The sequence below is a fragment of the Protopterus annectens genome, chromosome 3.part0 (assembly GCF_019279795.1).
Source record: "Protopterus annectens isolate FY-2018-M chromosome 3.part0, PAN1.0, whole genome shotgun sequence".
Taxonomy (NCBI): domain Eukaryota; kingdom Metazoa; phylum Chordata; order Ceratodontiformes; family Protopteridae; genus Protopterus; species Protopterus annectens.
Genome location: NC_056731.1, coordinates 427,661,422 through 427,676,716, shown reverse-complemented (window position 1 = coordinate 427,676,716; position 15,295 = coordinate 427,661,422). Strand labels below are relative to the sequence as shown.

Genomic DNA, 15,295 nt, shown 5'->3' with positions numbered 1-15,295 from the left:
AGCACAGAAATGAATGGTAAGCATCTTGAGTGTCATGCGTAGTTTATAAAACCATGTATGGAATATAATTGTTTACAAGTTGTAGCTGCTCCTATATATGTGCCATCTGCCATCTATGTAGTCCCATTGCATATATAAATTGAATTTTGCAACATACTTATCATTAGTAATTAACAATTATTCACTGTATCTGTGTATAGCTTATATAGCAGTTCCCTAACCTTAACTTCTACAGAGACAATTTATATTGGGAACAGCACCTATTCATTATCTATGGTGCTGTCAGTTAACCATTTTCACCAGAGCTCCTGATGACACTTGAGTCATTGCTGTTTTAATGACAACAGTGGGTAAATCAAAGGACTTTTCCACAAGTAGTTTAATATCAGCTCTAGCCTCTCACTACCAATGACTCCACTTTTGCTGAACCAGACAAACATGTGTGCAGCACACTTTTCTCTAACACTTCAGAGGATCAAACTCAGTTATCATGCTACTATTATATTTCAATTTTTATCAACAAGCAGTATAATACATATATGTATATATATGTATATATATATATATATACACACACACACACACACACACACACACACACACACACGCGCGCGCATACATACATACATACATATATATATATATATATATATATATATATATATATATATATATTGTACAAACCTACTTTTCTGTGGTATAAAGATAACCACCTACACTGAGCAAATCCTTTAAGTTTTATGACTTATTTGTTATACAACTTTCACCCAGAGTACCTGAAGTTACGTAATCATTTGACATTCTTCATATTGATCACTGCAGCAGTAGCTTGAGCTATATGGGTTATATCTTGCCAAGGGTATAACAGCCAGCCAGCTTCCAAAGCTTCGGGGCACCTTCCATGTGCGCAAACTGTCAAGCAGCTCAAGCTGAGCTGACTAAAAGACAAGTTTGGGCACAAAGCCCTTAAGAACTTTCCTGCCACAGAAGAGTATGCTACTCTGAAGCTATCAAGGATCAGCAGTCAGCTTTTGCTTTCCTTTGTTGGGCAGATAAGTTCCCTTTGGGAAAAAAAATTCCATTTTCTTATATTTACTGATGTTTTATTACTTTCCTCTTCAATAAAGTCATTTTAAAACTAATAGTGGTGTGTTTTAATGGACTGTCTAAAGACTGTAATGTTCTTTTAAATGCAACACTTATTTTTTCTACCAGTTTAAAAGTAGTGTAAAGTAACTGATAACATATTTTCTGTGTCAAAATTGTTTATTTTTCCATTGTGGGGCTGCCATATGTTTGAAAGTGCTTCTTACTGTGTTTTTTTTCTATCAAAAAAAGTAACTTTTGTGGACTGGTAGTTCTACTGTCACTTGTTGCATGTCTTCCCTCTGAAAGAGATATAATTTTTGACTTGACCATGGAAAAGACTGTCAGTTCAATGGTTGGTCCTTCTTCCAGCCACAAAAATAAAACATTAAACAGCCTTTTCCACCACATCAGGCTAGTAATTTGCCTCAGCCACAGGTGGATGACTCTGCTGTGGCCATTTGCTGTACCTCAGATGACTTATCTTTTACCAAGGGTGGCCACTATAGTGCAGTGGTTAGCATTGTTGCCTCACAGCAACAGGTTTTCTGGTTTGATTCTTAGCTGGGGTGCCTTCTATGCAGAGAATGCATGTCCTCCCTGCAGTCATGTGGGTTTCTTCCTCATGCTCTGGTTTCCTCCCACATTCCAAAGGTAAGCAGTAAGTGGACTGGGCACTTTAAATTGGCCATAGGTGTGAGAGTGAGTGGTATGGATAACTACTGCAGCAGGGCTAGCCACCTAGTGGTGTAAACCTTGTCTCGAGATGATTGTCACTGTTGAAGTGACACCCTGACCCCATATACAAAATGGGGAAGAAGGGGTTGAGGATGGATGGATGGAGATCACCTACAGTTCTTATGAAGAAGGGGTTAGACACATCCTCTGTGGCTATTGCTGTCCCCTCAGTGGAGATCCACTTTTGTCAGTCTTGTGAGAGGAAACAAGAAAGGTTTCCCTATTGTTTCAGAATGCTGTGTGCTCATCCCTTGTTAAACAGAAGCTGCCATTAGTAACAGAGTTGGCCCCATTTTTCATGTCAAAAGGAAAGAAAAAAAAAACAAGTATGTATCTACTCCTCCTCAAATGTCTTTGGATAGGTGTAGTTTACTGGAAGTGGGTCAGGCTTTAATGCAGGCTATTGATCCTTCTTGTAGAGAAGTTTCTGGTAAAAGAAAGAGGGATGCCTCTTTTCCTGAAAATATTAAGATTCTGAATCTGAACAGAAAATCACTGTGGTGGTGGTGCTGCGGTAGCTTTGTCTCCTCACAGTTAGACGTTGCCCGTTCAATTCTCAGTTAGAGCATCTTCTTTGTGGTGGCATGCGTGAATGGGCGTTCCTTCATTGAAGGTTGTGCGTTAGGCCCGGCAAGCCAGCATGTAAAAATCTGCTGACAATCATTAGCGGGCTGGAGTTCCGCTGTGGCGAACCCTAACTGGGAAAAGCCAAAAGACACAAACAATCTGAACAGAAAGATGTAGGGACAGACTCAGGGTTTTGTCCTCAGATTTCTGAATCAGACTCAGAGGAGAACCCCATTTCTGGGGGATTCTCTTTCTCTGAGGCTATTGCTAGAATGTCCTAGCCTTTTTAGTGAGAGAACACTGAGGTTTCTTAGTCCCTCAGAAAATACCATGAATTGTTGCAGAAGGATTTTCCAGAGCCTCCACTTATTCCTGCTTTACTGTCTGCTTTAGAGGCTATGTGTTTTACTGCCTGAAATTTTCCTGGTAGTGAACCAGCTGTCCCTATAAAGGCAGGTAGGATCTATAAAGTTTCTCAATGTTTTAAATTTTTATACACTTTTCCGAAACCTGATCCAACAGCTGTAACCTTAGTTGACTCCACGGCTACAAACAGTTGATTTTAATTCTACTCTTTCTAACAAGGATGGGAACATTTTTGATAGGTATGGGAAAAGTGTATACTTCTGCAATTTTGATTTTCAGAATTTTAAATCATCAGGCTTATATGTTAAGGTTTCTTCTGACATATTGTGAAAGTATAAGGAATGTTTTATATACAATTCCTTCTTGTAAAAAAAAATCTGCCTTTTTGATTCGGTTGCACAAGTCACTATTCATTGTTTGCAGTGTGCGTGTGACTTTGTTGATACTTATTCTAGGGCTATGGCCACTGGCACTGTTTTAAGGAGGTTTGCTAGGCAGCATTCTCAGAATCTCCCAGATGGTGTAAATATGAGATTTTAAATTCTCCTTTGGATGGAGATTTAGTGTGTGCCCCTTCTGCTGCAGAGATGATCAAAAATGTGATGAAATAGGCTAGCTGATCCAGGGAATCTCTTGAGAGTTTTCAGACTTCCTTTTCCCATTTGTCCAAGGGATTTTCTTTCTTCCTAACCAATTTGAGCAAAAGACAGAATAATCAGTCTCAGAAGAATTCAGGTAAACAGATCTTTAAGAAGTGGCAAGGAGGTTCTAGAAAGATGTCACAAACCTCCCAAAACCAAGGACAGTCCAACAAGTCTGAATGACTATTCAACAGACCTTGTGACCCCCTCCCATCCTGGCTTTTTTCCCCAGAAAGTCTGAATATCTGTTTTTCTCATTGTCAACAGATTGTTTCAGTCAAATGTGTTCTGAAAAATCATTCATCAGGGTTACAGATGGCAGTGGGAGGAAATTATTGTATTCCAGAGGGTCATTCCTTATCCTGCAGATCAGACTCTTTTGCTTCCACCTATTCTTCATGACATGTTGTCCTAAGGAGTGATAGAACTAACTCTTCCTTCCCAGGTGAGATAGGGTTTTTTCAAGGAAATTCCTAGTGCAAAAGAAAGAAAATGCTTGGAGACCTGTTCTGATTCTTTCTTTCCTAAAACTGTTTGTGATAGTCCCCAAATTCAAAATTATGTCACTTCCCAACCTGTTTCCTCTTCTTCTTCTTCTTTCAAATTTCTTGGTAACACTGGACTTAAAATATGCTTATTATCACATTCCTATTCACCCAGACTTCAGATGTTTTTGTCTGTCTGGATCACGATATCAGTTCTTTGCCTTACTCTTTGTACTATCCACTACACCAAGAGTGTTCACAAAATGTCTAGCTTCAGTTATAGCTCATTGAAGACTACAGGATATACACATGTTTCCATATTTAGATGACCTGCTTATCTTTGCAGAGTCTTTTTGAAAATATCAGGAATGTACAAGCTGGGATTGCAAAAAAAAGTTCAAAGTGCTTTGTTGACTCTCTCACAAAGAATTGTGTTCCTGGGATGTCAACTAGACACCTTAGTTCAAAGAGCATTTCTTCCAGAGGGAATAATAGATCTTTATTTAGATCTACTTCTAAAGTTGTCCACTCAAACTTCAGTCATTGGGAGGGAGTACCTCAGGATTTTGGGTCTCATGCCTTCTATGATTCTCAAGATACCCCTGGCAAGATTCCACATAAGAAAGATATAGTGGTATCTGAAATCTCTTTGGTCCCAGCATCAACACCCTTTATCTTTTAAGATCCCAGTACTGGTGTTCATCAGAAGAGAAAGTTTTTGGTAGAGACAACAGATATCCTTAAATCCAGGTCTCCCCTTCTCCCTCCCTGATCAAAAGCAGTTAGTCACTGCACACGCGTTAGACTTCTCTTGGGGAGCAGTTTCAAGAGGGATAAAATTGCAGGGGGTGTGGGACACCAAGGACAGATGCATGCACATAAATATCAAGAATATGCTTGCCCTAATCAAGGCACTCAACTCTCTGAACCATCTTTTGTCTCTCTGACCTCTTTTACTGGTTGCATACAATACCACAGTCACTCGGTACCTCAACACGCAAGGGGAACCAGGTAGTACCCCCTTTGCAGACTAGCCATGTCAGCTTGGGATATAGCTTCACAGAACAGTCTCAGTCTACAGGCATCCTTCATTCTGCCAGAGCAAAACTGTGTGGCAGACAAGCTGAGCAGGACCAGGGCAGATCTTCACAAATGGAAACTAGATCAGGGGTCTTCCAGGATTTCAAACCAACAAAGTGAACAACAGACCAGTAAAATAAAACTGATACAGCTCCCAGGAATCAGCAAACTTTAATGGACCAAGCGCTTTAAACAAAACGGCAACAGTACAAATAAAAACAACAACTTTAGCAGCAAGAAATACACTTCAAAAACACAGGAACTTAGCACTTTCACCCATGTAAGCAGTCGGGCATTATCAGAGCAAACCATCTTGTTGCTCATCAATTACAATTAAAGCTTCAGCTTATATACACACCCTACGAATAACCAATCACAAATGGAAAGCTATTAAAAAGCAATTAACAATATAAAAAAATAAAATATACTATCATAAACTTTAAAATAATACCACATAATACCTGCAACTCTTATTCTGTCTGTCCTGCCTCACTCCCACTGGTCTTTCCAGTGCTCCTGACTAGCTGAGTCTTTCCTACACCTTCCCCTTTTTTTCCCTTTACCTCCGTTGTCCACTAGGTGGCACTCCTATCCCTTTCCCTTATTCTTTTCTTTACATTTACTCTATCCCTGTCTCACCTCTTCATTTTATTATCTCCCTTTTCCCTTCAATCTATCCCTCTCAGCACTTCACTACCCCTCTCCAGATTCATCCCCTGACACTTTACTGCACTTTTCCTATTTCTGGATATCCTCCATCCTACCAAACCCTCCCTCCTACTGCTCTTACATACTTACCTAAAGCTACCTGCATCTCTGATTGTCTCCTCTCAACTCCTCTTTCACTTGTGTCTGCCCCGCCCTGCTTCCCTGCCCTACCCCCAAATCCCACCCACCCCCAGTGGTCCTACCTTTATACACACCAAGCCACACCCCTTCCTCATCCCACCTACTTGTTAACTACTCACAACCTGTACCTAACCACACCTTTCCTCCCACACCTCTGTCACTACTACTCTCTACTACTGGTTACTTCACCCCCAACCATCTTTGACTCCTTTCTTCCTGCTTTTTCTACCTGGCCCTCTTTTTCCTTTTCCAACCACACAACAAAAAGTTCATATTACCATTCTTCTAAGCATGCCTACTACATTCAAAGTCCCCACTCTAAATGTCTCCCTTATATCAATCTTCTTACCCATCCTTACCTCTGCCTACCTCCTCACCCATTATGAGAAACCCAATTTATTCCTCACTAACCTCCCTCCAAAACACATTACCACACCAAATATAGTCTACTCCCACAAACACATAAACATAATTTCCTCTCCTTGTTACTTGTCACCGCAATACCATCGATGTATCCATATAAAGCTTCTGAACCTGAACTCAAAGAAATGGAAACTTCTCTCAAACATCCCACATAACCCCATATCCTCATCCATAAAGCATCTCTTAAAGGATGGGGACATACACCCTAATCCAGGCCCTACCATAGCAGTTTCACTAAATAACCACCCCACATCTGACCAAAATCCCACTAGTCTAAATAAACATACTAACTCCCTACTAATAGCGCACCTAAATACTCACAGTATAAATAACAAAATTGCCCACATTCATGCTCTACTTGAAACTCACTCAATTGACATTTTCTGCCTTACAGAAACTTGGTTAAAGCCAGGAATCAAGGATAACGAAATAATTCCTCCTGGCTTCAACATTCTAAGGCAGGACCGCCTAAAGCATAAGGGAGGAGGAGTAGCACTCCTTTACAAAAATGGACTCCAGATCTCCTCTATTAATGACATCCCACCCTTGCAAAATAAAGCTGAAATGCTCATCTCTAAACTGCAGATTAACCTTAAAAAATCCATCTATATAATTTGTCTCTATTTACCCCCTGGTAATAACAACATAATTATTGAAGAAATCCTTGGATGGGTATCTACACATTACCCACAGGAAACAATAGTACTAGGTGACTTCAATTACAACTGGAAAACCATTAATACCATTAACCCCTCCACACACATTAATCTCCATGGTTTTACTCAAACTATCAACCAAACAACCAGAATTAACAAACCTACTAACAAAGAAAGTACCTTAGACTGGATACTCACAAATAAAGACCCAACTACTTACAAGGTGGGTACCTTACCAGACGATCTTAGTGATCACATGCTTACCTACATAATAAGACAAAAAAATTATATCTTTATCACCTCAACATATAGAACAATTCGGTCTAAGAAACATTTCAACCCCGAACTCTTCCAGAACGAACTTAGAGCTTGTGATTGGAAACCTGTTAAAAACCTTCCACTCAATGAAGCTGTGACATATTTTAACTCACAATTTCTTGCTATCCTAGATAGGCATGCACCCCAACGATCTATTAGAATGAAATTCAAACCAGCCCCATGGCTAACACTAGAAACTAAGAATAAAATACTACAAAGAAATAAAGCTTGGCATAATTGGAGAACTAACAGAACCTCCCCTGATAGACAAATCTTTAGACAATTTAGAAATATGACAAAAAGGGCTATACTATCTGACAAAAAGAACTACTATAGCAAGCTTCAACAAACTCACCAAAAGCAACCTCAGAAATTCTGGGCAAGCATCAATAGTCTCCTTAAACCTGGTCACTGTAGTACACCATCTCCTCATGATGCTGACCAAAACACCCCACTCCAAACTGCAAATAATTTCAACACCTACTTTACAGAGACCATCCAGTCCTTAGCAAGCCAGCTTTCTTCTGATAATATGAACCAAACTTCCCATAGTTCTATACCCCTACCAACTTTCACATTTCAGCCCATCTCTACTAAGTCTATCTATAAAATCCTCATAAAGCTTAAACCTTCTTCCCCCTCAGCAGACCAACTACCTGCTGAGTATCTGAAAATAGCAGCAAAATCCATTGCCTTTTCCATATCCATCCTACTAAATAGAACCATTAATGAAGGTATCATCCCTGATATTTGGAAGGTCTCCCATATCATCCCACTTCATAAAGGTGGAAAATCCACTGACTATTCTAACTACAGACCAATAGCTCTTCTTTCACCCTTAGCTAAAGTCATGGAAAAAATGTATTCACCATCAGTTACTTAACCACTTAATAAAACACAATATTTTGGCTACTTGCCAACATGGCTTTAGGCCATTTCACAGCACCACCACCGCCCTTCTATCCTTCACTGATACCATCAATAAAAAATGTAATAACAGCACCCTCTCTTCTGCTCTCTTCATCGACCTGTCAAAGGCTTTTGACATGGTCAGCCATCCCCTACTGATAAATACCCTTGAACTTCTGGCTCTCGACCCCCCCAGCTATTCAATGGTTCAAATCTTACCTTATCAATAGGCAACAAGCAGTTGTCTGGCAAAATAAACTATCATCCCTTCTACCAGTCTCCATAGGAGTCCCCCAGGGCTCAATTCTAGGACCTCTTCTTTTTTCTCTCTTTATCAACGACCTTCACATTGCAGTCCCTGAGGCCACCTGTATTCAATATGCCGACGATTCAACACTTATATGCTCTGCTAACTCCACCTCAGACCTCCACTACATAACCCAAAGGGTATTTAACATGGTTGAAGAATGGTTCCTAAAACGTTGCCTTCTTCTCAATGCCAAAAAAACCAAGCTGCTACTATTTCCACCTACCAATAGGTCCCCACCTCTTGATCTCTCTATTGTATCTAGCAAAGGCACCCTGATAACACCTGAACAATCTACCAAACTGCTAGGAGTGACTATCGACAACAACCTCTCCTATGATATTCACATTAACAACACCATACAAGCAGTGAACAGAAAAATTGGTTCCTTATACAGAATCAAACCTTTCCTTACTCCTCAAGCCAGAACCACCATTGCCCACTCTCACTTAATCTCTACACTTCTCTATGCTTCATCTATTTATACTAATCTAAAAAGAACAAACCTCCAAAAAATTTCTCATGCCTATAACAATATCGCCAGGTTTGCTACCAGCAACCCATACAAGACACACCATTGTCTTAATCTTAAGCAACTCAACTGGCTTGAATTACCTAACTTACTAACATTTTCCCAACTCATCATTGCTCACAAAATCTTTTATCAACCTAAAAATACTCCTATTCTCACTAACCTTATCACCCCGTACACAAATCTAACTTCACTTCATTCCTCTACTAGATTACTTGTTTGTACTACGAAGTCTAATAACTTGTCAGGTGACAGCATTTTCTCAAACACTGTTGGCAAATGCTAGAACCTCCTACCAACAGACCTATCTCAAATACCATCCCTTTCTCTCTTTAAACTAAGACTCAAACTTCACCTAAAATCTCACTGGATGTGCCCCTGCACAAACCCTGACTAATTGCTTCCTCTTTCACTTCTATCTTCCTACTCCCTAGGGTCCACTTTCACCCTTTACCCCACTAATGTAGATTACTGATCTCCTTTCTTATTGCTCTCTGACTTTTCCTTTCTTCTACCTACTTCCTCTTCAACCTTCATATTTCTCTCCTGTTTACAAAGGTTTGCATATAATTTTAATGTTTACAAGTATATTGTACCTTTTTTAACTAACTACCCTTAATCTTACTAAGAGTAGTTTCATCCTCAAAAAAAAAAAAAAAAAAAAAAAAAACACATTATTACTATTTTTTTTCTTTGGTTTGATCAATTTATTTTTTTTTCCCTCCATACTCTGATTTGCTTTCAATGTTTACAATTGCTAATGTAACTCCACTATTAATCTTTTAATGTGTATAATGTTTGTCTGGAGCTTTTCTCCCCGGGCCTCTACTGAAAATGGACATGTATCCAGTTAGACTAGCCCGGTCAACAAATGTAAAATAAATAAAAATAAATAAATAAATAAAAATAAACAAACAAACAAATGCACAAACATATATAATCATTAATACCAAAATATAAATATTTATATACATAAAGATCTATATTTTAAAATGCTAGACAAAGGGATGTGATCATTAATACCTGGTGGTTTGGATGCATCAAGCCTAAGTTGCCACATACACTCTCTCACCTCCAATAAAATCTTAGCATCACCCCCTCTGTCATTATCTGAAATTCTATCAACTACAAAAAAAAAAAAAATTTTTTTATTTTTTTTTTAAATTGGGACAACACAAACTATGTGTATATAAAGCATTGCTTGTTTTTTTTATTATTTCTGATGTCCCTTAAGTGTTCCAAAATTCTAAGCCTCAACTTTCTAATAGTTTTACCCACATAAAAAGTGGGACAGCTAAAACACGTCGCTATGTACACCACCATCCTGGTATTGCAATTACAATGCCCCGGACATCTAATGGTTTTGTAGAAATTTTGAACGACTACATATGGACCATTATTAACAAACTTACACACACTACATGAACCACATTTGTTCATTTTGGAACTCTTATAGGTCCCAGTGTTGTGTTCTATTTCCATCAGTTCTTTAAGGTTCCTTCCCCTACTGTATGTAAAGCTTGGGCTATTCCCAATAATACTTATGGTGTCCTTATCCAGGACGCTATACCATGTGTCCTTAATAATTTTAATAATCTGTCCTGATTGTTCATTGTAAGGCAAAATCATGGCTCATTTAACATATGATAAATTAGTAGACAGAACAGAAATGCTCCTATCATGGACATCTCTTGTTAAACCCCCTATCAAAATGGGTTTAAAACAGTGTGTCTTTTGGCCTCAATTTCAGTTCTAGTTTTAATTAAGACCTCATGGGTTATCCTTTCTCTATAAACATTTCAATTAATTATGTTAACTCAAGTTGTAACCGTTCATCATCACTAATCAATCTAGAGAGTCTAACCATTTGTCCTTTTACTATGTTCCTCTTCTGGAAATGAGGGTGACAACTCTGAAAATGTAAAAAATTGTTGGAATATGTTTTTTTATGGTAAATGCTAGAGCTAATATTAACTCCATCTGTGTTTTTGTATAACAATATATCTAAAAAATTACAAGTTTCGCCATGGAGTTTGTGTGTAAATTTAAGGAACAATGTGGTACTATCAAGAAAATCAACAAATTTGTGGATATCCTCGGTACTCCCTTTCCAAAAGATCAAAATGTCATCAAGGTAACGTAAATACAACATGATCTGGTGCATGAATTCTGAAAGGAACACCTTTTCCATCTCCCATTCAGCCAATACCAAATTGGCATAGATCGGTGCACACTTAGCACCCATGGCTACCCCTGTAACTTGTCTAAACAGCTCACCCTCAAATCCAATAAAATTATTCGACAAAATAAGTTCCATGAGATATAATAACAAAGTATGTTTAACTGTGTGAAATTCACCATACTTCTTCAAACAGTTATTGAACCTTTCTAAACCTTGCAACTGAGGAATAACCGAAAAGAGATTAATAACATCAATTGTTACCACTAGAAAGGGCTCATCCATTTGGTTCTGCCTAATCACATCCGGACAGTGCCAAGAATCCCTCAGGATGTGTGGAAAACTTTTAGTGATGTTTTTGCAATGAAAATCAACAAAAGAAGCCATTGCTTCTGTTTTTGAGCCCCTAGCTGATACAATAAGACGGAAGGGTGGGTCATTCTGGTTTTTATGAATTTTTGGTATTCCAAAAATGGAGGGAGTCACAGGTGAATCAACTAACAAATAATGATGTTCGTTGCCATCAATAACATCCTCCATTAACCGTTCATACAAAAGCCAGTCAATTTTAGTATAAGCCATATATTTTGTTCTTCGAGACTCTAGTATATGTAGTAGTATCATTCAAAAGACTGTACAGTTTGTTTGAGTAGTCCATAGTACTCATAATCACCACCCCTCCTCCTTTGTCAGGTTTCATAACCCTGTAATTGTTAGTAGATGTTAGCTCATGAAGACAAAATCTCTCACCAGTTGTCAAGTTATCCAGTTGCCCATTTGACCCCCTGACCATCCTTCTAAGTTGTATTTCACACATGTTCTCAAAAATGTGCATACACTGGTGTGCAGGGGGAAAAAAAGTACTTGACCTTTTAAGTTCAACCACATTGTCAATCCTAGATCTAGAGTTCTTATGAAAAAGCATTTCTAAATTAACTTGCCTTGTATTCATTTTAAAGTTGACTAAAATTTTGGCTATTTCATTTTTGAAAACAGGAACAAAAGTAAACCCCTTCTTAAATAGGGACAAATAATCTTCAGATAAATCCAAATCAGTAAAATTATAAATACAAACATTGTTAACTCTAACAAAATTGCATGCAAATCCAGTGTCAATATTTTGAATAAACTCCAGCGAACCACTATCATTTGGCTCATTAATGTTCATACTCTCGGTGTTGAAAATATTGTTAACACCTTCTGAACTTATGTTTAACCTTTGAAGCCATAATTGTAATGTTTGAAAAATGTCAAAATCCAAAAAAGAAGAAGAGGATTGTAAAAGGGGGGGGGGGGCTGCATCCTGTACAATACTATCACAAGGCGAATGAAACCTAAAATCACAAAGTAACAATGGTGTTCCAACCTGCTGATGTAAAAGTACTTTGGTCTCTATAGTGGGCTGTTGTTTACCTGGGACCACCTCCGCGTGTTGTTGTAAGACCTCTGCCCTCTTTCCCTCCCTTGTTGTGGCAGACGTAAATACTGATTGCGCTCGCGAATACGTTCTGAGCACCTTATAGGGTGGGGATCTAAAAAAAAACTTAATTCTCCTGATAAGTATCAGTCTCTGTCAACAAGTCATCCTCAAAACGTTCATCAAACTGTCCATTTGCATTGTAAATATCCTGTCTAAAGTTGTCCACTGTATTAATATTGTTCTCCAAATTGGTTCTAGCATTCACATGTTTAAACTCCCTAAAGTGAGTATAAACCTGATTATTAACGTAATCTCTACTGTCCCTGTTTAATTTAACTGTCTTTATCTCAAGACCTTTCTTCACAAAATTATCTGTTTCAGATACAATCTTGTCATATTTAATTCACCTTTGGGGAATTCCTAAATTAGACCTCTTTGCCTTCTCTTTGAACAATCAACTGACAAAATTCTGTTTCAGGACTGCCTCTTCTTTTCTTTGAACAGGAATATTCCTGTATGTCTTTCCTCTCTTTCCATTAATATCTATGGTGAATCTGAAGATTCAGAAGGAATCCCCCAAGATCATTGTGCTGACTCCCTTTTCACCCAGACAACCATGGTTCTCCCTTCTTTTGGAAATGGCCACGGGTAATTACCAAAAGCTTCGTCAAAGAATGGATCTACTCACACTAGAACAGGGGTGTCTGGTACACCCCATTGTCAGTCATCTTCATTTGACTGCCTAGAGGGTAGCGTCTTAATTCCTTTTAGGCACCAGTTTTCTGAGGATGTGAAGCAGGTGCCAATGGAGGCAAGAAATCCTGCTACTAGAAAATCACATATCAGCAAGCTGAAAAGGTTTTCTATTTGGTGTGAACAACATAACCATAATCTACCCTATGGCCTTCCTTATTCTATTAAGGTTCATTTATTGGCCATTTCAGCAAGTCTGTGCATGAATACACCTCTTTTAAGGCAGTTTCTTGTCTAAATGTTCTTGAAAGGGGTTTTGAATAAGAGGCCTCCAAGTACACTGATGACCCTTCCTTGGGATCTTAATTTTTCTGAGAGAAGCTGTCTCTTGCTCCATTTGAACCAGCTAATCTGGCTGACTTGAGGTTATTGACATGGAAAACAGGTTACTGATTGCTCTGACCTCTGTAAGAAGGGCATTTGAGTTGCACGCTCTTATGGTGAGTCAGCCCTATCTTATTTACCATAGGGAAAGGGTTTCTTTGAGAATAATTCTTTTTTTGCCTAAAGTAGCATCTGAGTTTACTGTATGCCAAACTATCCATCTCCCCGTTTTGTTTCTTGAACTTAAAAATGAGGGAGAAAGGATACTCCATACCTTGGATGTCCATAGACAACTCAGGTACTATCTTGACAGAACTAAATCTTTTAGGTACGTGGGTCAATTGTTTATATCTTGTGAAGGTAAGAATAAAGAACAACTTAGGTCTAAACAAACTATTTCCAAGTGGTTGTCTATGGCTAATAAATTTTTGTTGTAATTACCATGACAAATCTATTCCATGGAGGGTCAAAGGCCACTCTACCAGGGCCTTGGCTTCATCTATGGCTGTTTGAAAAGAGCTGGATTCTAGCAGCATTCTTGAAGCTGCTACTTGGTCCTCTGTACATACTTTTACAAAGCACTAAAAGCTTGATTCCTTTTCTAGATCAAGATCAAGCTTTGCTAGGACCATTCATCAGGGTGCTCCTGGACCCTGCTCCTTCCTCCACCCAAATATAATTATCTATGGTACTGTACCCATATAGCTAAGGCGTCTTAAGCACTGACTAATAGGAAGAACATAGTACAGTTGTGTAAGTAATCTTACTATAACAGCAGATGTTCGAATGATCACTGATGGAGTAGCCCTCCCTCACTCCCTCCACTCCCTTGTTTTTTGTGTGCTTTGTTTAAGATTGAGGGAAGGGAGGTAAAGGGGGCTCAGAGACTGAGAAGGGATGTAGTGATGCAGACATTGTACCAGACGGTTGTAATGATATGAGACATTAGTCACAGAGATAAGCTTACTGACCTAGTTATCAATATAAATAAATAAATAATTTCAGGATACATCTGTACACTCCTTCCTTAATCGTTAACCACTTTATACAAATTGCTTCTTTTGCTTCCTTGTCCTCTACTTAATTGATCTCTTCCAGCGTAACTTCACACCTAGCACTGTTGTTCATGTAAATTTGTTAAATATTTTAAATAAACACTAAAACTGTCACAATTTTCTAGACATTTAAAATTTTAGAAAATGTCATGTAATAATTACATTTTGAAATCGCATTTGCATGACACATTTAGAAAATCAAGACTATTATTTCAACAAAATGAAATGTGTATTACCTCCTTTTTTGCTTCCACAAAAAGTGAACTTTTCATAAGAAGGCTCACAGAGAGGGTAGCTGTATGACAGCAGTTTCAATTGTGCTTTTTGTGTGACCATATAGAGATCAAAATCAAAATACAGTTCAGGAACTGCCTGTCCTACAATTAAAGAAAAACATTATTTTCCAATATGACAAAAAATGTTATATAATCATGCCTAATTTTACTCCACAGTAAATGCAAACATTAATTTTGCTTCATTTTAGTTAAACATCAAATTCCGGGCCATTTCTGAAAACACTATATTCATTGGTTGCAGCTTTATCATATATATTTCAAGTCTTACCATATATGTTCTAGTAGGCTATCTTCGCTTACATAGTTCTGTA

The 15,295-nt window shown here is 38.2% G+C and overlaps 1 protein-coding gene across 1 annotated transcript in view; it reads right to left on the bottom strand.

The window, feature by feature from the left end:
* The window catches only part of LY86 (lymphocyte antigen 86), a 669,137-nt gene that overhangs the window by 487,100 nt on the left and 166,742 nt on the right, over positions 1–15,295 (bottom strand). Inside the window, exon 3 of the mRNA XM_044064862.1 lies at positions 14,925–15,065. Coding sequence (XP_043920797.1) covers positions 14,925–15,065 — 141 coding nt within the window. The remainder of the gene's footprint in view (positions 1–14,924; positions 15,066–15,295) is intronic.